General features: G+C 41.1%; 1 protein-coding gene and 1 long non-coding RNA gene across 4 annotated transcripts in view; both read left to right on the forward strand.

Moving 5' to 3' along the window:
* ARHGAP10 (Rho GTPase activating protein 10) overlaps positions 1-25,969 on the forward strand; it is a 259,765-nt gene that overhangs the window by 168,958 nt on the left and 64,838 nt on the right. For all 3 annotated transcript variants that reach the window (XM_048847264.2, XM_075127725.1, XM_048847266.2), the window contains 4 exons: positions 634-721; positions 4,927-4,985; positions 7,873-7,978; positions 8,625-8,784. In XM_048847264.2, the coding sequence (XP_048703221.1) occupies positions 634-721; positions 4,927-4,985; positions 7,873-7,978; positions 8,625-8,784 (413 nt within the window). The remainder of the gene's footprint in view (positions 1-633; positions 722-4,926; positions 4,986-7,872; positions 7,979-8,624; positions 8,785-25,969) is intronic.
* On the forward strand, positions 22,965-24,832 carry LOC142071893 (uncharacterized). The gene is made up of 4 exons (XR_012668103.1): positions 22,965-23,415; positions 23,959-24,034; positions 24,149-24,207; positions 24,297-24,832. It is a non-coding gene; the product is annotated as an uncharacterized LOC142071893 (long non-coding RNA).

The raw sequence follows: 25,969 nt of genomic DNA on the forward strand, positions 1-25,969 counted from the left end.
GAGAACCTGGATTTGTGCAGGAAATGGCCCACCTTGATTATCATACACATTGTGAAGAGAGTGGTCACTTTGGATGGGCTATTACCAGCAGGAGAGTGAGTTTGGTGGGGGGGGGGAGGGTGAGAAAACCTGGATTTGTGCTGGAAATGGCCCAACTTGATGATCACTTTGGATAAGCTATTACGAGCAGGAAAGTGGGGTGGGAGGAGGTATTGTTTCATGGTCTCTGTGTGTATATAATGTCTTCTGCAGTCCCCTTCTATAAAGAAATTTCAAATGAAGCCTAGTTTAATTGTATTGCTCACTAAGGAGAGAAAAATCAGTGAAATAGTTTTAAAAGCACTTATAAGTAAATTTTCAAAAGAGACGGGTGTGTATTTTGGATTTGAAATGCTACTTCCGTTTTAATATTAAGAGGTAGAGGACAATTTTGGATTTAAACTAACAAACGTTTCTAAATTATTGACTCCAAATTTGATATTCTTCCATTCAGGGACCTTGCATTGTGTTGTTTCCTTTAGGATTATTATAATAATGTCTGATTTCACAGATTCTGCCATGAATTTAACTTTGATAAAATCTTTTATGTATGTATAGATTTAGATTTCTTTTTCCTTTATGGTCATTTGCTAGATGCAAAAACCTGCAGTGAAACTGATCTGGAAAACTCTGCAGATTGGGAAGTGAAGACGATTACTAGTGCTATGAAGCAGTACCTGAGGTAAGGGTCCATGTGTTAACTATTCATAATTGAACTCTAATTACCACAGATTGATGACAATGATGTTTTATTGTTGTTTTGGTTACTCGTATTTACTATTGTTTGGATGGAAGTCTACACTGACTACAAATCCACATATTTATTTAAGGCACTATATTTGCTTTGGGGATGGGGGTTTCATAATTTCACAAAGAGTGGATTAAGGTTAGTGACTGGCAAACTTCAAAATGTTCAGAGGGCATAAACACTTAAGTGTTTGGCTGATTCTCTAGAAATCTTGGCTCTGCAGAATTGGCCTTTCTTATAAAATTTGCTGATTCCAATTGGGTTAGGCTGTTCAACAGTATTTCTTGCTTAGGGTACTTTGGTAGAGCTGGTCCAAAAAAGGAGGGAGGAAAAAATCACAAAAATATCATTAAAAATAATTTGAAATGATGTTTACATTTTGAAATCTGAAAAATTTGACTAGCTTTATATTTTGCTACTTCTCCTCCTGGTCCCAAGGAGCTGTAAGTTGCCAGGAGAAAAAGTAAGAGAAGTGCATCTTTAGAGGTTTGGGTCTGTTCTGTGTGCAAACCAGTTTTCTGGTTCCCTGTTGAGATATGCAGCTGAATTATGTAAGAATATACATCTTTTTGTGTGTCCATTATGGTTTAATATGAACAAAACATTTTTGTTTTGTTTGTTTTTTCTTGAAACCTAAACAGCGCTGGGTTTTCAGTGATGAAAATCCATTTAAATTCAAATTTAAAATCTTTTATATTAATTTTCCTGGTATCAATAAAGTGAACTAAAAAAAGATGAAGGAATTTTTAAGTATCGAGCTTGGCTCTTGAAGTATAGCTTATAGACTTCAGGGAGGAGAAAAAATATTTATTTAAATGAACAAAATAAAATAATATTGTTGATCCATAAGATCCTGATATTTTCTAAAGTAATTTTAAAACATGAATAAAGTCAACTCAATATACTTGACTTTTTAAAAAATGTTTGTCAAATTTTTCTGTAGTTGCTGTTATTTAATAAGAATTTTATTAGTTGATGGACAATATTTTTTATATGCAAATAACACTTCTAAGACATTTTAAAGGGGCATGATTTTCAGATGGTAGGTACTCAATACTTCCTGGATATTAGACCCCTTAATCCCTAAAAGCTAGAAAGCCAAAAATTGAGGCATCGTAAATCACTAGTCAGTTTTGAAAATTATGGCTATCAGCTCTCCAGCGCTTCCTGAAAGAAAAAGATACTGTTGAAAAAAAAGTCTCTCTTTCTGTAACCTGAATCCTACAGTCCTTTGTGCTTACATTGTGACTCGCTAACCAGCGCAACTCAAATAGAAAATACTTGCAAAGAACTGTTGTGATCAGTTCATAGTTAACTGAATTTACAACAAAAATTCATAAAATATTTATGTTCAAATAAATTAAAGGAAATGATGATTTGTTCTTCAATATCTATGAACCAAAAGAAGGCATATTAATGGATAGACTACAATGAATTATTCATTTAACTCTAGCATAGAGGGTTTTATATATTCCCTTGCATCTGATGTAAAAAAATATTCTGCTGCACTTCCTTATTTTTAAATAAAGGCATCTGGCCACCTGACTCTCTCTACCGTCCCTGCCATGCAGGAAGAAAGATGAGATGCAATGGATGTGGTTTAATTGGCCCACAACTTTATTCACTTAAAATATCTGGGAATATCCAGCAATAAATTGTACAGTGCAGATCATCATTCTTTCCTTTATTGTTTTCACCTAAATGGGAGGTCAGCTGTCAGCCCTCCCCCTTTCCAGCCTGGACACAGCCAAACTGTGTCTAGGACCCTGTCTCCCTCTTCTTATACGAGGGTTAGGAGTGGTAGAAAAAGTGGGCCGTGTGTGTGTCTTCTACCAGATGTTAGAAACCACAAACCCAGCTTCCTTAGGGGATGCATTCATAGAATCATAGAATAGAATCATAGAATATAAGGGTTGGAAGGGACCCCAGAAGGTCATCTAGTCCAACCCCCTGCTCGAAGCAGGACCAATTCCCAGTTAAATCATCCCAGCCAGGGCTTTGTCAAGCCTGACCTTAAAAACCTCTAAGGAAGGAGATTCTACCACCTCCCTAGGTAACGCATTCCAGTGTTTCACCACCCTCTTAGTGAAAAAGTTTTTCCTAATATCCAATCTAAACCTCCCCCACTGCAACTTGAGACCATTACTCCTCGTTCTGTCATCTGCTACCATTGAGAACAGTCTAGAGCCATCCTCTTTGGAACCCCCTTTCAGGTAGTTGAAAGCAGCTATCAAATCCCCCCTCATTCTTCTCTTCTGCAGGCTAAACAATCCCAGCTCCCTCAGCCTCTCCTCATAACTCATGTGTTCCAGACCCCTAATCATTTTTGTTGCCCTTCGCTGGACTCTCTCCAATTTATCCACATCCTTCTTGAAGTGTGGGGCCCAAAACTGGACACAGTACTCCAGATGAGGCCTCACCAATGTCGAATAGAGGGGAACGATCACGTCCCTCGATCTGCTCGCTATGCCCCTACTTATACATCCCAAAATGCCATTGGCCTTCTTGGCAACAAGGGCACACTGCTGACTCATATCCAGCTTCTCGTCCACTGTCACCCCTAGGTCCTTTTCTGCAGAACTGCTGCCTAGCCATTCGGTCCCTAGTCTGTAGCTGTGCATTGGGTTCTTCCGTCCTAAGTGCAGGACCCTGCACTTATCCTTATTGAACCTCATCAGATTTCTTTTGGCCCAATCCTCCAATTTGTCTAGGTCCTTCTGTATCCTATCCCTCCCCTCCAGCGTATCTACCACTCCTCCCAGTTTAGTATCATCCGCAAATTTGCTGAGAGTGCAATCCACACCATCCTCCACACCATTCCCTAGTCTACTTCCAAGTGGTGGGTGGGAGACTGTTGTCCGGCCTGCTGGGGGAGAAGGTATAGCACTTCCCAGCTAGGAGAGTGAGCAAGGCTCAGAAACAGTTGCAAAAGTGGGGAGTGGGTCAGCATGGTGTGAGTCATCCTCAGGGACTGGAAGGTCTGGAGAGTTCAAGTCCTGGTAGGAGAAGCCCCTTTTCTCTGGATCAGGTAGAGCATCCACCCTCCCTCCCCGTCAGATGGCAAAATGCCAGGTTTAGTCAGGACCTGCTGTGGGCATCAGGCGAGCTGCTCCTTTCTGAGGGGTTGGGAAGGAATTTCCCCCTCACCACCAGTTTGGCCTAGGTGGAGTGGGGTTCTTTTGCTTTCCCCCCAGCAGGTTTAGGGAGGGCTTTGTTATGGTGAGTAGGGAAGGGAGTTAGGCTATGATTTTGCAACTCATCATGTAAGTGTGGGGCAGATGTCTAGTGCAGGTACGCCACAGGGAAGTTACACAATGACCAGATATATGGCTTTATGTAGCCTACCTTAACCCTCATTTGAGGTAGGGCGATGGTAAGGTCCTAGCAAGGCAAAAAAAACCCACTCTGACTTGGCCAATCGGGTGAGGAGTGAAAAATTCCTTCTCAGCCCTGAAATAAAAAGGTGACTAGTTCAGTGCCCCGGCAGATCATGAAAAAAAATAGTTCTGTTCTAATCCCATTGGTGGGAAGGTGGGTGTTACTATCCCATGATTGATAAAAGTAAGGGCTTCTTCAGGAATGCACAGGATATGACACCCCGCCCCTAGGGATGGCGGGGGGCGGAGAGGGGTGCAACTGGAGTGGATACGTGTTCGGCCACATCCTGTTCCTCCCTTATCTCCATTTAAATAAGTTCCTCCTCCCCACCCTTGTAACCCAATTGTACAGGGGTCTCTTAAAGGGGACACAGACCCACAACATTCACTTGCAGTGAGCACATTTTTAAAAGAAACTGATGAACAATTAGTTACACAGCATGCCTATATTTTCATGTGTAAGGCAATCTCAAAATGTACGGAAGGTGTTTATACTGTATTTGAGGCTTCACTTCAACTGGTGGAGTTTAGGTCTTGTGTTTAACCATGTTGTTTCCCTAGGATTGTGCTCTTATATGTCACGCTTCAGTTTGTATTATAAACCATTGAAATCCTTCATGCTGCCCCCACCGGGGGCTCTCCCCAGTGGAAGGTAACACTGCTTCATATTGAAAGACTTTCCTGCTCGGAATAAATACAAATAGAAACAAATGTACATGAACTTAGTGTATTTAGTGATTCCATGTCTTCTTTGTCTTCCAGAAGTCTTCCAGAGCCCCTAATGACATATGAGTTGCATGGAGAGTTCATCGTTCCTGCCAGTAAATATTTGACTACAGTTCAAATAGAACTATTTTATAATAGCACTGTTCTAGCACTCAGGAGCAGACATTGAAAATGTAGTCTCAAATAAATTGCTCATTTCAACTGAATAAATAACAGAGGTATAGGAAAAAATTGTAACCTTTTAAAAAAGAAAGTTGGGGATATTAATATGAAGTTAAATTGGGGTATGCCATCAATGCAATATCTATAGATATAGCATATAGAGATCTATATATGTGTAAGCATATAAACCTTCATAGATACATAAATGCACTGTATATTGATAGACTCAATGGGGCAAGTTTTTGCTTGGCTTAGTGCACTTCACTCTGTTTTGATTTATATGAATTTTGTAGTTAGAATTTTAAAATTCTGGATTTATTTCCTATATCAGTTATACCACAGTGAATATTATATACCCAGTTTTCTTGCAGTAGTTTGGGATGGCAATATTTCCATCTCGTTAAGCCATTTATAAAGAAATGAAATTTAGTAGGATACAGTATGCTTGGGGTGGGGGGAAAGAGAACAAGCTCCCTTGGATCATAAAAGTGACTGCCACTTGATCCTTGTTTTCAGAGCCACCTCTCTGGGAGGCCTGTATCCAAGCTGGGCTAAAGGTGCCTTGTATATTACTAGAAGAAGGGAATGTAAAGGCCAAATTAAAGTAGTTAAAGTAAAGTTAAAGTAAAGATGTAGAGAAGGTAGAGCAGCAGTTGTAGTTCAGCTGCATGATTTCTAATGTAAATGGAATTGTCTGAGGAGTAGAAATAGCATAAGAAAAAATGTTGGCAGAATAGCCAACAAATACTTAGCTGATTTGCTTTCCAGCCTGTGGCACTTCTGGCAATCCATGAGAATTGAAGTTAAAGTAAAATTTTGAGGACAATTGTTTTATCTTGTTGGCTAGTATTAAAGACTGGCAAAAACAGCAGAATGCTAGTTTCTAGTCCTTGCTAGAGTATTTTCATATTTCAAAAAAGAGATAGAACTTTACTGAACAGGTTTAGGTGTATGTGTGTGTGTGTATATATATATCTATCTATTTGCTTACTCCATCATTGTGGTGATTGGATTTGATAAAACTAGATGTTTTTTTGCAAAATTCACAAGTGGCAACAAAGAGGAAATATTTTCTGACCTAGTACATAGTTAGCCTTGAAATTCACTGCCATACAATGTAATTGAGGTGAAGGGCTTAGTAGAATTCAAGACATTTACATAAATAATGAGTACATACAGAGTTACCTGAGATAGGATTTAAAATATTCCCTTTCCCCAAAGGAGATAACAGTATAAGTTTCTGTATTACCCTCCCCCGCATTTTATTAGGGTCTACTGGAAGATGTTTGTTTACTGGTCTTAAGAATACAATATCCACAAGTACTAAAAAATTGCATAAGCCCACATGTGCAATGGCTAAACTTGTCAAGCAAGGAGAAGAAACTTGAACAACACAACATTAATTTCAGCCATTCAGTTCTTTTTTTAAAAAAGCTTCCAAGTATCTTTCTAACCTAAGGTATAAAAATGTAGTAGATAATAAGGAATGGGCTGTTATTAAATTGCAGCAGAGCATACTCCACCCCATTTTCTTAACAAGTATTGATTGAGGCAATCAGAAACCCTTGACTGTGACACATAACACATTTGATGAAGCGTCACTTCATCTGACATTCAGGATTCCATGGTACTCTGAAGGACTTTTACTTTGAAGAGAGTTTGATTGTTTTTTGGGGGATTCTCTGAATTTGGCTGATCAGAAGTAAAACTGTTGGCTTGCTGGTGGCATTTTCCTCAGTAAAGTTCCACCAAGTATGTTCTCTACCAAAAATATTTCCAAAGCTATTAAAAGAAACACCTAAGAGAAATGGCGTTGTTTTTTTTTACAGTAAATACTTAACATCTGGAATAAGTTTAGGATAGTGCTGTCAGAGCAGTAGTATTAATTTCAGAACTTCTCAGGTTCACTGTGTCCTAATGCCCATAATAGTTTTCTGTTATGTACCGTGTCTTCAGTACTAACTTACAAAAAGATATGGTTTTATATACACCTTACTGTAATCCATTCTTCAGACTTAGTTTTATTAAGCCAAACAATAATGTAAAATAAAAAAAGACTGATTTATTTTTTCACATTTTACAAATCTTTTTCAGCTATTTAATCCCTGTTGTGGCCTAAATTGTTTGTTTCTTTGCTATGTACAAGGAAGCCATTGCTTCTTGACACCCAACTGTGCTACCAGTTATAACAGTGAGAGAGAGAGAGTTGATATCAAGAATCCTTTATCCTGGTAATCTAACTCTGCAGCCTTATCAGGGTTATTGGCCTACATCTTAAAAAGGTGTTAGTTTTTCTCTTCTGAACCCTTTACTCCTCTCTGAATGTTATTTTCTGGTGCAGTTTCTAATGGAAGGTGTTCTGAAGCAGTGTCAACAGCTGTCTAGCACCAACAAAACTCAATGTAAATGATAAGGATAATTAATAAGCGATGTCAAAAGGATAAAGAAGCATCCTTTCACACTTGGTTTTCACAATGAGATGCTGTAGCTAGTAACATGACCCCTTGCTTTGCAGTATTTTTCTAAGCATGTGTATGATGCAGTAGAATATCTGCATCTTTTTTTTTTAAATATAGATGAGCAGAAAGAGGCATCCATTTACAAGTGGATTGAAAATCACTTCACAAAATAAGAAATGGGCAGATAGTAGTAGAACAGGATGACTTGAAACACAATGTGCATGTATTCAATTCTGCTCTATTTGGAGATATCTAAGTGCAAAACCAAAGTATGCGAGGAATGTTTTGTTTTGGGGTGGGTGTGTATGGGTGGGGCAGGATTTCTGTCTTTGAGATACAGTTACTTGTTTCTGTTATGTAGAAAGTGGCAGCCCTGAGTCCAGAGTTAATGCTATCCACTTCTTGGTTCATAAACTTCCAGAGAAGAACAAAGAGATGCTGGACATTTTGGTGAAACATTTAGCAAAGTAAGCACCATGGCTTCTTTTATTAACCCCCCCCCCCCCCCCCCCCGGCGCAAAAAAAACCAAACAAAAACTATTTTATCTCTAATTGGGCTCATTAACTGTGGTTGGATCCAAGGCTGGTCATGACGCTATTTGACACAGTACCAGGCACCAAACCTATGGAAGTAGATGAGAAGTTTGACTGTGTGTTTTGTGGAGAAGAGGGCAGAAATCTAATCTGTTAATGAAGTCATATAAGTATTTACTTAGCAATTCTGCCAGCAATTGAGGGCTTGATTGAAGTGAGAAAGTGAATTTATACTTTCTCTTTTTGCAAATTCTGGCAAAGAGAATACTAGAGGTTTGTTAGCAAAATTAGGTTGGTTTCGCACTTACCGAAGTCCAAGGCTAAGTGCATTGTACACATTTAAGTTCAATAAATGACGACTTTTGTTTCTTCTTAAAATGCAGATGGAAGAATGGGTTTCCTACTTTCCACAATTCAACATGGTTTTATTTGGAGAAACTTTTGAACAAAATAAACTTCTAAAATATGGATTAGGGAAATGTAATGTTTTCATTTGTAAAGTATACTGCAGTTTCCAAGAGTATTGGCAAATTTTCATAACTTGTTTCCTGTTTTTTTCTTCCAATTCTTTTGAAAAAGCGTTGCAGACCATGCCAAGAAAAATCTAATGACTGTAGCAAATTTAGGAGTAGTATTTGGACCAACCTTAATGAGGCCACAGGAAGAAACTGTGGCAGCTATAATGGACCTAAAGTTTCAGAATATCGTGGTGGAAATCCTTATAGAAAACCATGAGAAGGTGAGACTCTGTGTGTGTTTAAAAATTTGCTTGATAGCATTATTATTATGCATAGAATATGGCATGACCTAAACATTACCTTTTATGGGCATATGATTTTACATATGTACATACAGATTTTTCACACGTGCCCCATTGCCCCCATAATGATCACTTTTGTGTATGTAAATTGACCTATCAACATACACATCAAGCACGTTCAGATGCATATTTACTCAGAATGCACTTACATCTGTGCTATTTGTATACACGTGAGTTTTCGTGAACACTTGCACATGCACAAAGAAAGGGGCTCCTTCTGTCTATTGGATATGACAGCAGACTGGAAGTGAGAGAACCTCTGCTCTGTTTTCAGGTTTGCCATTAATTGTGCCTGAACTTGGATATACCATTAACCTTTCTGTGCCTGTTTTCCTCAGCTGTAAAACAGGACTCATAGACTTTGAGTTTTACAGGAGGAAAGCACTGTTTGAGAGCTAGGTATCAATAATATTCTTATTTAAAAAAATTCTAATTTAAAATATGTTTTCATTTTCTCAAGTCTGCTTTCTACTATAAAAGTTACAATGGAAGCTGTTGCTGCCAGTTAAAGTACCCCACACAATGTTCTTCAGAGCAGACATTCGAAATATCATCTTGCATCCTCTCTTGGCTTCCCATCATTGCAGTCTAAACCCAGGGGTTCTGTTAGGCATCCCCTGCTTGACTTCCCCTTAGTGAGTCTTTTCAGCCTAGTTTGGCATCTTGAATTTAATTCCCCTTTTGTGAGGCCTCAGATGTCCTTCTTGGTTCTGTTGGGCTCCTCCTGGGTATAATTCCTTCTTGATTGGAGTGGTTGGGAGAAAAAGGTGGCAAATCCCAAGCCTTCCCACTCACATTGTCAAAATGAGCTGTCACAGTAGATTGTGCAGAAACTGGTATGATCATCTCTCTTTTCTTATGCTCTTTGAGCAGTGAAATAGTTAATACTTGAAATGTCAACATCATTAGCTATCTGAGTTAGACTCCGTTCAGATGAATGGGACAGCCTGCACCCCTTGGAACAATTGTTTCAGGTTCTGCAAAGGAACCCAAATGCAACACTTGGTTCATATTTTTTGAAGCTATCTCAGCAACTGTAACAACTATATATATATATATATATATATATAATTTATAGTTTAAATTCTGGAGACCAAAAATAAAAAGTCTTCCTGAAAAAGGTGCTGGTTTGCCATACTGTCACATAAAGGCTGAATCCAAGCCAGGGTCCATTTAATTCCTGTTTATCCAGATCCCTAAAAAACACATTATTGGCAAGCATAACACCAGGCTGGTTCTTTGCCATCTCAGCTGCTTATATTTTTTTAGAAACTGGACACTGGTTGAATGTTTGAACCAGCAATTGTTGTGGTTGTTCTTGTTCCCTGTGAAAAGAAGTGTAGCAGAGAAGTGGGGAATGCAGGGCTGGCCTTGCCATGAGGCCAACTGAGGCGGCCGCCTCAGGTGCCAGACTGGGGTGGGGCACCACTAGGACCCAAAGTGTAGAAAATTGTGTCTGCTGCTGGTGCATATATATTCTCTCTGCTCTAGATGCACAGAGATGGTGGAGTGCTGTGCTGGAGGAAGGAGGGCACAAGAGACATAACAGGCAGGCAGGAGAAAAGGTGAGAGGGAATAACAGAAAGCAGCAGGAGCTGCAGGGAAAGAGAGGAGCGGGGAGCCTCTTATGTACCTATCTAGCACTGCCAGGAGCCTGGATTGATTAACACCAGCTTCTCAGGGAGCTTTCTGTTTCCTGCTGCTTCTCTGAACCCATTTGAGGAGAACAGGCAGTCAACTGAAGTAGTAGGAGCCAGTTAGGCCCTTAAGATGCTGATATCTTCCTTCACTCAGGCCCTGTTACCAGCCTGCTTATTTGTCCCCTTCAGTTGAGTGTAGGGAGCCACTATAGCTGACACAGAACAGCAGTCATGAGTGAAAGAAGAAAACACCCCTCTGGGGCAGCATTCAGAAAAAGAAAGCAAGCAAAGGAAGCTTTTCTATCTAAGCAGGAAGGAGCTCTCCTGAGATACATAGACACAAATGTTCATGGTGAGCCTTCTGGCCCCAGTGAGGATGTGAGTAGTGAGGAGATGCCTGATCTTCCAGTTAGTCAGAGTGCAGGTGACCTGGCAGCTACTGCAGCATCCATATCTCCATCTCAAATGGATATAACCATGCACATTCCTGAAGAAAAGTGTAGATCAGAGAAGAGTGTGGTGGATGCGCAAGAAACAGCTGCTGCTGAGTTTAGTTCCTTAAGTCTAGATGATCCAGGACTGTGGACCCACTTGAGCAGTAGCCTGAGGGACTTCCCTGTACTGCATGGGCCACAGCAAGGGAAAAACTTCATGTTCCCCAAAGACAATGAAAATAGAAGTTACCATCCAACACATTACTGGTGTGAAATCCCCAATGGTGACAAAGTGGAGAGGCCATGGCTTATGTATTCAAAACCCCAGAATGCTACATACTGTTTTTGTTGCAAACTCTTCCAGTCTAATGTTCCAGCCACATTGGGTTCTAAGGAGCAAAGGACTGGAAAAATCTGGCTAGAAATCTGGCATGCCATGAGAAGGCAGCAAATCACCAGAGAGCATTCCATAGGTGGAAAGAGCTTGAGATGAGACTAAGGTTAAAGGCCACCATAGATGATCAGCATCAAGAGAAGATTGCATCAGAGTCTCTTTACTGGCAAAATGGTCTAAAAAGGCTCATCGCCATTGTGAGAATGCTTGCTACCCAAAACCTAGCACTGTGTGGCACTTCAGATCAGCCGTATGTGCCAACAATGGAAACTTCCTTAAAACTGTGGAGCTGATGGCTGAGTTTGATGCTGTAGTCCAGGAACATCTAAGAAGAGTCACCACCCAAGAAATGTACATACACCACTACCTTGGAAAAACAATTCAAAATGAGATCATACAGTTACTGGCAAGAAAAGTCAAACAGAAGATTGTGGCAGATCTGAAGTCAGCAAGATATTACTCTGTTATTCTGGACTGCACACCTGACATCAGCCATATGGAACAAATAACTTTAATGGTGCGTTTTGTAACAACAACAGAACCTAGTGAAAATGCCCCTGCAATGGTGACTGTCAGAGAGCATTTTCTAGAATTTATTGACATTGATGATACTACAGGAGCTGGTATGACAAACGTGCTTCTTAAAAAACTGGAAGACACAGGAGTTGCGATAGCTGACATGAGAGGTTAGGGCGACGATGATGGTGCCAACATGAGAGGAAAGAACAGAGGAGTGCAGACACGGATCTGAGAGCTTTTTTTGTCCCAGACAGTTCTCATTCATTGAACTTGGTGGTCAGTAATGCAGCATCAGCTTCTAGTGAGGCTGCTGAATTTTTTAATGTAATTCAAAGCATCTATGTATTTTTCTCTGCATCAACTCAGCGACTGCAAATTTTGAAGCAACATCTGGGAACATCCTTTCTGACACTGAAACCACTGCTTGCCACATGATGGGAAAGTTGAGTGGAGGCAATAAAGCCTATCAAACACCAAATTGGGAAGCTAGATGATGCCATAGTTGCCATTATGGAGGATAATGCTATGACAGGAACTGTTCGCGGGAGAACAGTGGCAGAGGGAAATGGAATCACCAGAAACATACATAACTTCAAATTTCTGTGTGGCTTAGTGTTGTGGCATGACATACTGTTTGAAATAAATGTTGTAAGCAAGAGACTCCAAGGTGTTGACCTTGATATATCTGGAGCAATGGAACAACTGGACAAAGCAAAGTCATACCTACAGTCTTACCGGTCAGAAGAGGGATTTCAAAACATTCTGAAGAGTGCACAGTAGTTGGCATAGGAACTTCACACTGAAGCTATTTTCCCACCCATTCAAGAATACAAGAGTCATAGAAGACAATGACATTTTGATTACGAGGCATGGGATAATCCCATAAGAGACCCCAAACAACAATTCAAATTTAATTCTTTAACCAGGTGTTAGATTGTGCAGTACAGTCAGTTGAAGAACGTTTCATGCAGCTCGAGGAACACAGCAGCATAGTTGTGATGTTGTATAATATTCCAAAACTCCTCACTATACCTGAAGAAGACCTACACCAGCAATGCAGGGCACTAGCGACAGTGTTGACACATGATGACGTGCAATATTGATGCGAGTGATTTAGGTGATGAACTGAAAGCCCTTTCAAGATACATTTCAGCAGGACCAACTCCAAAGGCTGTTCTGGAATCTATGTGCACAAATAAGATGACCACCCTCTTTCCAAATGCTTTTGTTGCTCTGCGCATACTTCTAACACTTCCTGTAACAGTTGCCAGTGGAGAAAGCAGCTTCTCCAAGCTGAAGTTAATAAAAAGACATCTACGCTCCACAATGACACAGGAGAGGCTGGTCTGCCTTGCAACCATCTCAACAGAGCATGAGCTGGCCCAGAGTGTGGATCTTCAGCAGGAAGCAGTTCAAATCTTTGCAACCAAGAAGGCGTGGAAAGCACCACTTTGATTATTCAAACAGATAAAAATGCCAGTGTTTACTATGCAGACAAGAAAAGTTACATTTGTTGTTCAGGCGTTTGAAGTTAAGTGTTACTTAAAATGTTTGAACAAGGCATTTTAAGTTGTTAGTTCTCCTTTATTGGGGTAGGTTTTAGAGTAGCAGCCGTGTTCGTCTGTATTCGCAAAAAGAAAAGGAGTACTTGTGGCACCTTAGAGACTAACCAATTTATTTGAGCACAAGCTTTCATGAGCTACAGCTCACTTCATTGGATGCATACTGTGGAAAGTATAGAAGATCTTTTTATACACACAAAGCATGAAAAAATGGGTGTTTACCACTACAAAAATCCACCAATGTGATATATGCCATCATGTGCCAGCAATGCCCCTCTGCCATGTACATTGGTCAAACTGGACAGTCTCTATGTAAAAGAATAAATGGACACAAATCAGATGTCAAGAATTATAACATTCATAAACCAGTCGGAGAACACTTCAGTTTCTCTGGTCACGCGATTACAGACATGAAAGTTGCGATATTACAACAAAAAAACTTCAAATCCAGACTCCAGCGAGAAACTATTGAATTGGAATTCATTTGCAAATTGGATACAATTAACTTAGGCTTGAATAGAGACTGGGAGTGGCTAAGTCATTATGCAAGGTAACCCCTTGTCCGTGTCCCCCCCCCCCCCCACGTTCTTGTTAAACCCTGGATTTGTGCTGGAAATGGCCCACCTTGATTATCATACACATTGTAAGGAGAGTGGTCACTTTAGATAAGCTATTACCAGCAGGAGAGTGGGTTTGTGTGTGTGTGGGGGGGGGGGAGGAGATGAGAAAACCTGGATTTGTGCTGGAAATGGCCCAACTTGATTATCATACACATTGTAAGGAGAGTGATCACTTTAGATATTACCAGCAGGAGAGTGGGGTGGGAGGAGGTATTTTTTCATGCTTTGTGTGTATATAAAAAGAACTTCTACACTTTCCACAGTATGCATCCGATGAAGTGAGCTGTAGCTCACGAAAGCTTATGCTCAAATAAATTGGTTAGTCTCTAAGGTGCCACAAGTACTCCTTTTATTGGGGTAGGTAGCAGAGCAGTACCATGAGAGGAGTAGAACAGGAAGAAGGCAGAATTGAGACTTTTCAAAGTTTTGGCCCAAGCGAGGGAGTATGGAGTGTCATTTGAGCTCCTCGCCTCAGGTACCAAAATGTTGTGGGCCGGTCCTGGGGGAATAGAAAATACACCAAAGTGATACTGCATTAGCTTACACAACTCAATCTTTTATGCTTCCTTAGGATCTTGAAAGGGTTATCATTTATATATTTTTCTAAAGGGGCTTTTAGTTTCTACCATTACTCTTGCCAGCAAGGATCTACCTTTCCCACTGACCCTTCTCTGTTGTGCACAGTGTTGGTGTTGCCCAGACTGACAGGAATCTCCAAGTCTGGTGGAGAGTGGACTCAGTGTATGACAGCTAAATGGGCAGGCAGACCCCTGTAGGGGTGTCACAGCCATTACGTAGTCAGACTAAACACATTTTCTTTTAAAAATGAATCTTCTTTCCTTGGCTCTCAACACGTAGTTGGCAGTATAGGCCAAGAGGTGTATTAGCAGCAAGGTGCTCATTTTTGCATAGATAGTCTTCTTAATAACAATACTTCTACATGTGTCAGACTTTCCATAGAGATTTACATTATTTTTATTTTATTTATAACCTTGGTAAAATCCCAGGAGACAGTCTGCCAGCTGTGGGTACAATCCTGGCATGTTAAACACGTAGAGATGTGACATTTCATTCAGCTGTAAATCTCGCTCCTTGCTAATGATTAGCAGCTTCTGCTTTAGAGACTCTAAAATTGTGATAGTAGCAATTCTGTAGGGTCAAGACTGAGGTGCAGGGAGACGTTTGAAGTAACACTTACCCAGCTGCTGCCGGCCACAAGGCATGCTTCTAGCGTTTCATAGAGAAACCATCCTCTCTTTGGCATCAAATTCGATTCAGTATTTAAAAAACAGAACATAACTTCAGAAGTGAATAGTGAACCTATTTTTCTAGTCCAAATTCAATTGGTTCAGTAGGTTTTAGTCAGTGAACAAAGATAAAACTGCACCACCTTTTATGATGCTGTCAAGCTGTCATTAAACATCATTAACGTTCTCTAAGCAGTGCCGTATGGGCAGCTTTGTTGACAGATCGCAACAACCCATTCTTAGTAAGAGAAATAATGAGTTAGGTTACTAGCTTTGAAATAATGGTGCAGTAACAGCCATCATCACTCAACTGAATCCTAATTAAAGAACTTTATACAATTTATGTGTGAAGAAAACTGGCTCTGGATTTGTTCTGGAATAAGAATATATTGCTTAATCCAGAAGCTATTTTTGAAGCTTTGTTAAGTACATTATTTTCTCTTAGCTGGAAAACAATCACTGCAGCTTTCACCTTGTTTACAGACCTTATATGTATTTCCAAGTAGTGGTGGCAAGCCAATTATAGTAGCTTTGTAGCTGTGGGTGTAGCAAATTTAAGTAGACCAGTACTGAGACACTGGAAGCAATGACTGCTGCAGCTACAGGAACCTGAGGGATCAGTAGCCGGCATTAGAATCAAAGTGAGATTGATATAAGGATACAAGGGGTGAATGGGGATTAAGGAAAGATGAGTTAAGTATTCATATTTGTCAAATGTAAATGGGTGTATTAGGGAACACTCTGCTTTTGACACTCTGGCATCTACCCCAGACACCAGCTGGTAGGACCAGCTGCAGAAGGCAGGGACCTTCAAACATTTAGAGAACTTTTTCTGGACTTCCTCTGTTCTGTGCTGATTCGCTATTTGCTTCAACGCTTTCTCTCCCCCCTCTCTCACAATAATTTCATCTCGTTTTCACTCTACACCTGCACTTCTAACCCTTTTTGCCCTTGTCCTGTCCCCCCTCATCCTCTTCAGTATCCCCCTCTTCCTTCATGCTTATTTCTATTTATATTGCCTCATAACGAAACCCACCACCCAAAAATCATGGAACTAATATGATGTTTGCTGCCATCACATTGTTCACTCTGCTTGTGTGTAACACATACCCTATACCCCATGCTGTGCCTGTTTTGTCTGTAAGCTCTTCAGGGCAAGAACCATCTACTAGTTTGGGTTTGCACAGTGCCTTGCACAATAGTGCTCTGTTCTTGCTTGGTCCTTAGGTACTACTGTAATAAACATGACCAATAATAATATTAACCTTTCATGAAAGAGGCCGTGATGTGTGTCTCCTTTTATTTCTCTTGGAGGGTTAAAGACTATTATTTGACCTTTTCCCAGGAGTTTTAGTGGCCAGGAGTTCCTGGCAATAGTTGCCCTAATGGTCTCTGCTCCTGAGTGCCATTGGAGGTATAGGAACCTGCACTCAGGAAGACTGTTCTTGCATTGCCTAGCAACATGAAGAGAGTAGACATCCTTGTCACCAAGCAGCATAATGTTTTGGCCTGTCATTGGAAAGACTGTCCAGTGAAATGAATGTAACCGTCACCATCCAAAAGTGTTACTTGTGTGCCATGGAGGCATACCTTAATGTGGAGTATTTTGGTTCCTCAACTCCAAAATAAGCTTCCGTTAAAAGAAAAAAAGTTGAAATAAAAAAAAAAAGTGAAAAAGAAAATACGACGGGAAAAATGCTGGAAACGAGGAAAAATCTCAGTGGGAAGAGAATAATTAAGTTTAAGTATGGGGGAAGGATGAGAGGAGGACAGAATAGCAAGAAGAAATGGCAAAAACAGGAGGAAATGAAGATTACAAAGGAAAAAAAATTGAAAGACGGGCCAGACAAGAGTCCCATAAGGAAAGAAGGAAACCAGAGTCTACTAAGGAAAGAGTGCAAAGAGGCGAGGAGGAGTAAGGAAAGAATGAGACTCCTCCAAAGAATTTAGAAAAATTAAGTCCAGAGGCAAAAACTATCCAGAAATGTTCATTTTTAAAAGATAAAAGATTGCTGTTGGAAGAGTGAAGAATGTATTAATTCTTTTTCCTTCTTCGGCGTTATAAATGTTAAGTTAACTGGATGTAGCTTAAAATGTATCTTTATATGTCGTTTTGTAGTCTGTTCATATGGGGAACTCATTAAAGTGAAGTACCAATATTTGAATGTATTTTCATCATTTAGGTTTAAAGTAGACATGTATTTTAAAATTAAAAGGTAGTTTAATATAGAGAAGTATTTTAATATTTTTATCTGTCAAGCTAGTAATTATTTCATATAATAAAACTTAGTACTCTTTTGTCTTAAAAGCACTCTGCAGACACTAATCTTCACAATAGTCATGATAGGGGTCAAGGAAATAGCCCCTTCTTACAGATGGGAAAACCAAAGCAAAGAGGTAAAGGTCTGCTCAAGACTGCAGAGTTAGTAAGGTGTGGCCACAAAGCAGCATGTTTAGCAACACTTCTAATTTCTGTTGACAAGTCACTGTTGCTGCAGAATGCTCAAGAATCTCTGGGACAGGGTGATAAAGCCATCTCTGAAGGCTCTTTCCTCCCTCAGCAGACTTCAAGGAGGAGTGGGGAGGCGGATCCTCAAAGAAGGGGAGGGAGGGAACCTTAGACTTAACAGACCTGTCTCAATGTTGGAAAACTTGATGTACCACCCAAGTCCCCTTTGCCATAAAGATTGGAATGGTGGACCAAGTTATAGCATAAAACGTGGCAGAGCTTCTTGAAACAGCCCATTCTGAATGCCTCTTGCTCTGGCATATGCTCATGCACCCTGCTTCTGGTTAGGGAAGATTTTACAGCAACACTTGGATTTTAATCCATCCAAGCACTTAAGCTTATTCTTAGTGTTAAGCACATGAGTAGTCAGTACCATCAGTGGGACTATACGTGTGCTCAAATGCTTTGCTGGATTGGATTGGATTGGATTTGCTCCGAAAAGCAACAAAAAAAATAATCCATGCTGTATCCTGGTGGAGGGCAATTTAGCAAGGAGTCCTCTACACTGGGCAGGGCATGGCTGGGTTTTTAAGTCCTTTCTCCATCCCAATAGATGGTTGTTGTACAAGGGGACTATGGTGGAAAGCAACCTCTGAAGGAAGCCTCATGATGTAGCAATACATTGAAAACAAATCATTGCATTCATTTTTTAAAGAATCTTCTATTTTGTAAGTCTTAAAGGGTAGCTTATAATATAGTGGAGGCTGTGTATCTGATCTTGATCCAATTGTGCAACAGCTGCTGAGATCAAAAGGAACCAAGCACGGTTCTGGGTATTGTAGTACTTGGCTCCAAGAAAATAAAAATTGTGTAAATCATCAGATCAGTGTAAAAAAAAAAGTCTCAAGGTTTGAAAGCAGCTTGTCAAAACATTGACTACAAATGCATGCAATGCATGTGTGTATGGTCCATGCAGCATGGATGTAAGTGGACAATTCTTCTTTCTGTGTTTTCACATACATTAGATTACTGTGGAATACTTCTTTCAACTCCATATAAAATTTCCAAATGGAGTAGATTTCTGTTCTTTTTGAACAAAATGCAGCATTGACAAAATTCCTAGGCAGGCAAACAGAAATGAGAATAGTAAGTGGAATTCAAATGACTAATACTCTCTGTGGGGCTAGATGGCAAGGCTTGTTAAGGTACTGACTTGCATGTGTTTAGCCTAAGGAGATCACTTTGGAGGGCTCCAGAAGGAATGCTGCCAAATGTATTTGGTAATAAAAGGAAATACCAAGTCAGGAAATTTGTCAGAAAATGCTCTATGAGAAAATGTAATCACAGCATTCTTGAAGATGTGAAAAAAGTTAAACCCTTCCATAGACTGAGCATTCTCTGGACTTATCCTCTGCTGCAGCTTCCCTTCATAAACAAAGTGCAGAATTTACAAGATTCCATCTTGTTGTTGTTTATTGTCTAAACTGATCTAAATTACAAGTTGTCCAGTCTCAGGACTTGTCTTCACTACTGGGCTAAGTCGACCTAAATTATGCTACTCCAGCTACATGAATAACACAGCTGGAGTCGGCGTAGCTTAGGTCGATTTACCCAGTGTATTCCCTGTGCTGCGTCAACGGGAGACGCTCTCCAGTTGGCTTAGCTTACTCTTCTCAGGGAGCTGGAGCACCGGGGTTGATCGGAGAGCACTTTGCGGTCCATTTTAGCGGGTCTTCATTAGACCAACTAAATTGACCCCTGTTGTATCGATTGGAGCAGCGTTGATTTTCCCCACAGTGAAGACCAGCCCTCAGCCAAATGGGTGTGAGTACCTAATTTGTCCCAGTGTTTCTGCCTACGTTCTTCATGAATTCTAACCCACCTTTGCTTTATTGAAGTTGTCTTTAGAATCGTGTATAATCCATTTTAGCAGCATTTCCCACCTAGCATAGTCAATATGTATTGCTTTGGTCACAACAGTTGTTTATTTGTATTGTGAAAAGCAAAAGGAGTACTTGTGGCACCGTAGAGACTAACCAATTTATTTGAGCATAAGCTTTCGTGAGCTACAGCTCACTTCATCAGATGTAGCTCACGAAAGCTCATGCTCAAATAAATTGGTTAGTCTCTAAGGTGCCACAAGTACTCCTTTTCTTTTTGCGAATACAGACTAACACAGCTGTTACTCTGAAACCTGTATTTGTATTGTGGTCATCCCATCTGTCATCAGTCAAGATCAAGGCCTTATTGCGGTCGGTGCTATACAGAACGTAATTAAAACATAGTCCCTGCCCCAAAGTACTTTCGAGCTAAGTGTAAAACAAATGACAAGAGATGGGTATAACAAATAGACTGGGGAGCACAAGATATGTATGTTTGTTAAGGAGTTCTGTAGTTGCGCACTACAAACTGAATTAAAGATACGAATCCTTATTGTTGCATGGAAGGAAAAATAGTAGCAGGATTCTTACTATGCTAGTCAAGACCTGTTACATATAATTCCACTCTCAAAGATCATACTTCAAACCATTTCATTCCCGTGTTTCATGCAACTAAATCTTTGATGGATAGATTGAATGTTGCCTGTATTCTCCATGTATAATTTTTCACAGATCCCGTGTTTCATTTTGGAGATCTATTTATCTATATTTCTCTCTCATCGCTAAAGATAAAATGGGGGAATTGCCTTGTTAGGTTTGGTGAAGCTATTCTTTGGCTACACCCTAGCTGAGTTTTACAACATTCCCTTTTATCTTTGCAGCTGCCTCTTATTCCCCTTGCCAAGAAAGAGACATTCACATTCTCTTCCGGAATTCTTTATTTGCTCTTTTAGTAACTATATGTATGTTTTATTTGGGAAAGCTGTGAAATAGGATTATGTTGAGTAAATCACCCTCTTGTTTAAAGGCATTAATTGTTCCTTTAAATCTCTCATAACTAAACAAGACATGTAGAGCCTGCTCTACGTGGCTGTGATTTAAAGAGAGACCCCTTTCTTTTTTTTTTTTAATTCTCATTGATGCATTGATTCTCATTCTAGTAGTAAAGTACAGTAATGAGAAGGTGGATTTCTGCTCACACTATGGACAGATGTGTGGCTATTTCAATCCTGGCATATCAGTTGCTAACTCTGTCTCCTCCACCCTTCAAAGAATAGCAACAAAATTTAGTAGTTTAGTGCAGTCTGTTCATTGCTATCAGGAGCATTCATGTCGTGAATTGTTAAAATGTGGAACAAGATTAGGATACAGAAGAAGCTGCAGTTTTTGCACTACGAATGCTACTTTTAGAAAAGGCTGAGTCAGCAAACTCATAACTTGCAAGTGATCAGAGGACATAAGCTTTAACCTTGTTTCTCCCCTCCCCCTTTTCACAGCTGGCCTGTTAGACAGCAATCTCTTGTTTTAGAGTCTATGTATAGTTTCTGCATTATAGTACAAATATGAGCCACATAGTTTAAGGAGAAAGGCAGGCCAATTGAATGGTGTAAGAGTATACAGACACCATCATGTGGCACTGAAATTTTGCCCAACTGATAGCTCTTTTGGCAACTTGTCAGGAGCTCAAGGACATTGTATTAAGAGGAGCTGACAGCAGATGTTCCATTTTTAGTATGGTGTTGAGACCCATGGACTCCACAGGTCCCAGCAAGCAGCACTTCATCTGAATATGAGTGGCCAGGCTGCTGGGACAGATTCTCTTTAAACTGCATCTTTGTAGTGAAGATAAAGATGTGTGGGACTTCCTTTTAGAGCTCCATGGGCAGTCCTTGAAATACAGTGCTCTCAGTGTTGTCTGATTTATTGATTATATATTGATTATTATATTGCTTGCTTAAGAATTCTCATTTAGCATTCTGAGGCTTGATAGGTGCTTGTCCCAAGATCTGGCCCAATATTATTAAAATTACTGTTTAGTTGGGATGTGCATTATTGCAACACTTACAACTATTTATAATAGTTTTATGAATACAGTTAGCAAAGTTACAAACACTCTAACCCAGCAAGGTAAAAAGAGATAATACAATACACCTGAACATCCATATACTCTCACCATCCCTTGCAGAACAACCTAAAATGTTAAGTCATAATCTTCCTCCTCCTCATGTCCTTCCTCATCAGCACCACCAGTGGTTGTCCTCCTGGCATCTCCAAAGACACAAAGGCCAGGATATAGGTTTTATAATGTGTTATTTTAACACCACTAAACCTAATGCATATTCAGTAGGAGTTTCACTCCCTTTTCTTTATTTATAGTTCCTCTCCCTAACTCATGTTGGGGTGCCCTTCTCCCGTACGTTATTAATCCTTGTACCTCAATCTTATTAGTATATACATTTGTTAGTTACCACGGCACACTGGTGATCAGACATCAGCTGATGTCACTAACTTGGAATATTCCAAATTGGTATAAACTAGCATCTTGTAGTTACCTGCCAGCAGTTTTGTCATTCAGCATTCTATGTTATATCTTATGATCTAGGGTTACTCTTGGTTAGCTACTTATGCTAGGACTTTTTTGGGCCTTATGCCTTGATTAGTTTAGCTAGGCCAGGGGCGGGCAAACTTTTTGGCCTAAGGGCCACATCAGCTTTCCGAAATTGTATGGAGGGCCGGTTAGGGGAGGCTGTGCCTCCCCAAACAGCCAGGCGTGGCCCGGTCCCTGCCGCCAGTGTGACCCCTCCTGATTCTCGCCCCGTGACAGCCCCCCTGGGACTCCTGCCCCATCCACTCCCCCGTCCCCTGACTGCCCCCGGAACCGCACCCCTAACTGCCCCCTGCTGCCCCATCCAACCCCCTCTCTCCTTCCTGGTTGCCCCCTCCCCCGGGACCTCTGCCCCCATTCAACCCCCCTGTTCCCTGCCCTCTCATTGCCCTGACCCCATCCACTCCCCCCACCCACTGACCACCACCCCAAAATCCCTTGCCCTCTAGCCAACCCTGCTGCTCCCTGCTCCCTTACCGTGCTGCCTGGAGCACTGGTGGCTGGCGGTGGTACAGCCACGCCACCCAGCGCGCCAGGACAGGCAGCCCTGCTGCCTGCCTGACCCAGCCACACCACCGCGCAGCACAGAGCACCGGGTCAGGCTGCGGCTCTGCAGCTGCACTGCCCAGCAGGAGCTTGCAGCCCCGCCGCCCAGAGCATTGTGCTGGCGGCGCAGTGAGTTGAGGCTGTCGGGGTGGGGAACAGCGGGGGAGGGGATGGGGCTAGCCTCCCAGGCCAGGAGCTCAGGGTCCAGGCAGGAGGGTCCCGTGGGCTGGAAGTGGCCCGCGGGCCATAGTTTGCCCACCTCTGAGCTAGGCTAGAGTCTTACAAGCCTTGAGACTCACTGCATTACTGCCTTTACTTATACCTATGCATTACCTAGTAAATACTTATACCTATAAGCTACATCGGCCAATGATGGTTCCGGTTTCACTCTAGTTATGACTTTTTACCTATTGACTCTTCAGGCACTCCACTTGGTTGCATTGATCAGAAATTTTTTTCAGACTTAAGAATTATGGATACTGTATAATCACATACAATGGTTGCAATATTCGAAGTCCAGAGGTGCACCTTTGCATCCTGCGCAATCCCATGGAAGCCAGTGTATGGAAAGTCACATGACCTATTTCTGCTGGACTGTATGTTAGCAAAGCTGGCTACCTGTATCTGGACCAGCAGAGGGGTGACCCTGGGGAGGTAAGCAACTTTACAATTGCAATTAAATTGTTGCTAAATTTTATTGGACAGTCACATAATTCAGGTTTTGGTAAAAAACCTCTTTTTTTTTTAAAGTTGTACAGATTTAATATTAATAGAACCCTTTTAACCCAAATTAAAACCATATTAAAATCAAAAAAGTTTTGGTTTGAATACAAATATTTCCCTATAGTGTTCATAACACACATCAAATTCTGGAAATAAGAACCAGAAAGTGAAACAATCTCGATGCTGGGGTAAAGACAAAAGTGAAACTGAACTGTTGTCCTCCAGATTGAATGAAATGCAAAAAATAAAAAGTATGTATTATGAAAAAATTGTTTTAAATGTTTAGTTTTAGCAATCTACTAGAGCAATAATTTTGGTGAAGAGATGTGATTTTAAAATAACATTTTTGGCCTGTCCTGCTAAATGTTAATCTTTTACATTAGTTATATAGTACTATAATTGCCATAGCAATGTTTTTAGCTAATAAATAATGTTTAGAATTTGATATGATACTTAATTTTTTCTCATTGTTAGAATTATGAACCATGATTGTGTCTAGAAGATTACTTTGAAGCTTGAGTTCTCCTTTCCATGGATTAATTTATCAGAGGTACATAGCATTATACTCCATATATTTCACCTTGCACGTCCTAACGTGCTTTTGCTTCTCTGTCTACACTAAAGCATTGACTTATCATGCATGCTTTGTTGCTTTACATTGCAGAAAAATGATCCACCATCTTCATTGCCTCAAAGGATAAACTGGGTGTAGATTCCAGCAGAGTAAGTTCATATTGTGAACCAGTAATGTAATTTGCCTTTTATCCTGAGCATTGGTATGTTTCTAGTAAGTGTTTTTTGTTTTTGTACAGGTTGCTGAGTATAAACCCAGTTCTCTTATCACCATGTCCAAGAAAAGCCAAACCAGCAAAGAAGAATTTGTGGGGGTGATGAGGTTACCCTCGAGTACTATTTACCGTGCAGGGCCGGCTCTAGGCATCAGCTAAGCAAGCTGGTGCCAGGGGCGGCACTCCAGCTGTTCTTGGGGCGGCACTCCGGTAGCAGCCCTGGCGGCAATTCGGCGGCAGCCCCTCTCCATTGTTTCTCGCGTTGGCAATTCAGCGGCGACTCTTATGACTCGGGTCTCGCCGTCGGCAGCAATTCGGCAGCAGCTCCCTCCAATGTTCCTGTTCTCTCCCGCGGCGGCGTATTCAGCGGGTTTTTGGGGTTTTTTGCTGCTTGGGGCGGTAAAAAACATAGAGCCGGCCCTGTTACTGTGTAACATATCCTTAGGCCACCATACATTGGAAAGGCAGGAAGGAGCAGTTGGCATGTAGGGCACATGGGCAGAGCAGTACACTTGGCCCAGACGGAGAACTATTGTTCAATAAAGATCACTTGAAATGAATTGTGTGTCTTTTTTTCTTTTATTTACCAATTGTAGTGCACCCGTGTACTGAAGGGAAATTACCAAATACAGACTTGTTTCATTGCACTGAATGTCTTGAGGAGCTGCAAATATAATACTGTAACAGAAATCATTATTCTGGTGTCAGAGAGCCACCAGTCCCGGACCCCAAGTGACCGTATTGTTCCAGCATCCTGTACATGGGATTAGATGTCAAATTACAGTATTGTGATTCTTGCTTGTACACACAGGGCTGAATTAACTGCTTCCACGTAGCGAATACTGTGAAAATGGGTGGGTATTCCATGTAGCAAATACTATGAAAATGGGTGGGTTTTTGCCTCATGACAAAAGCCAGGGACAACTTTAAGGTCTTAGAGATTTTCTTTAAGATTCTCCTCCTCCACAATCTTACAGCCAGATTCCCCCATATTCTCTCTTATGTCACCTAGCTTTTCTACTTACTATTTCCATTCCACTGATTTTGGGTGAAATCGTCACTGCCGCAGTGGGCCAAATAGGAAAGATGGTGTGATGTCCAGGTCTTTTGCTAGAATGGCTCCTGGTAAACATACTAAAGTTCATTTAATTATCTTTGCCTGGAGACTAGAGAGACTAGATTGACTAGATCGGTGTCCTAGTATAGCAGCAGTTCCATATATAATTCATGCCTGACTCAAAAATTGTGAATTACCCCAGCTGAATTAGGGGCTTCCTTGGCTGTAGGTTTTGTGGGACCCAGAAGCAAGCACTCTAGTAACAGTTGGGAATCTGGAAACAGAATGAATTAGAGAGGAGTTAGCATTAATCTCATATCATCTCTAACACCATCTGTTGTTCAGTTTGGGGAGTGCAACAAAATGTTTTTGTCTATTGCCATGTGGCATCTCTGTTAGCGCAGTGGTCACCAACTGGTCGATCATGATCGACTGCTCGATCCTGGAGAATCTCCCAGTCGATCATGATCTCCGGTGGTGCAGCAGGGCTGCCGCTAAAGCAGGCTCCCTGCCTGCCGTGGTGCCATGCCACTCCCAGAAGTGGCCAGCACACCCCCAGGGCGGGGGAGGGGCACGCCGGGATTTCTGCATGCTACTCCTGCCTGCAAGCACTGTTCCTGGAGCTCCCATTGGCCACAGT

The sequence above is a fragment of the Caretta caretta genome, chromosome 4, assembly GCF_965140235.1.
Source record: "Caretta caretta isolate rCarCar2 chromosome 4, rCarCar1.hap1, whole genome shotgun sequence".
Classification (NCBI taxonomy): domain Eukaryota; kingdom Metazoa; phylum Chordata; order Testudines; family Cheloniidae; genus Caretta; species Caretta caretta.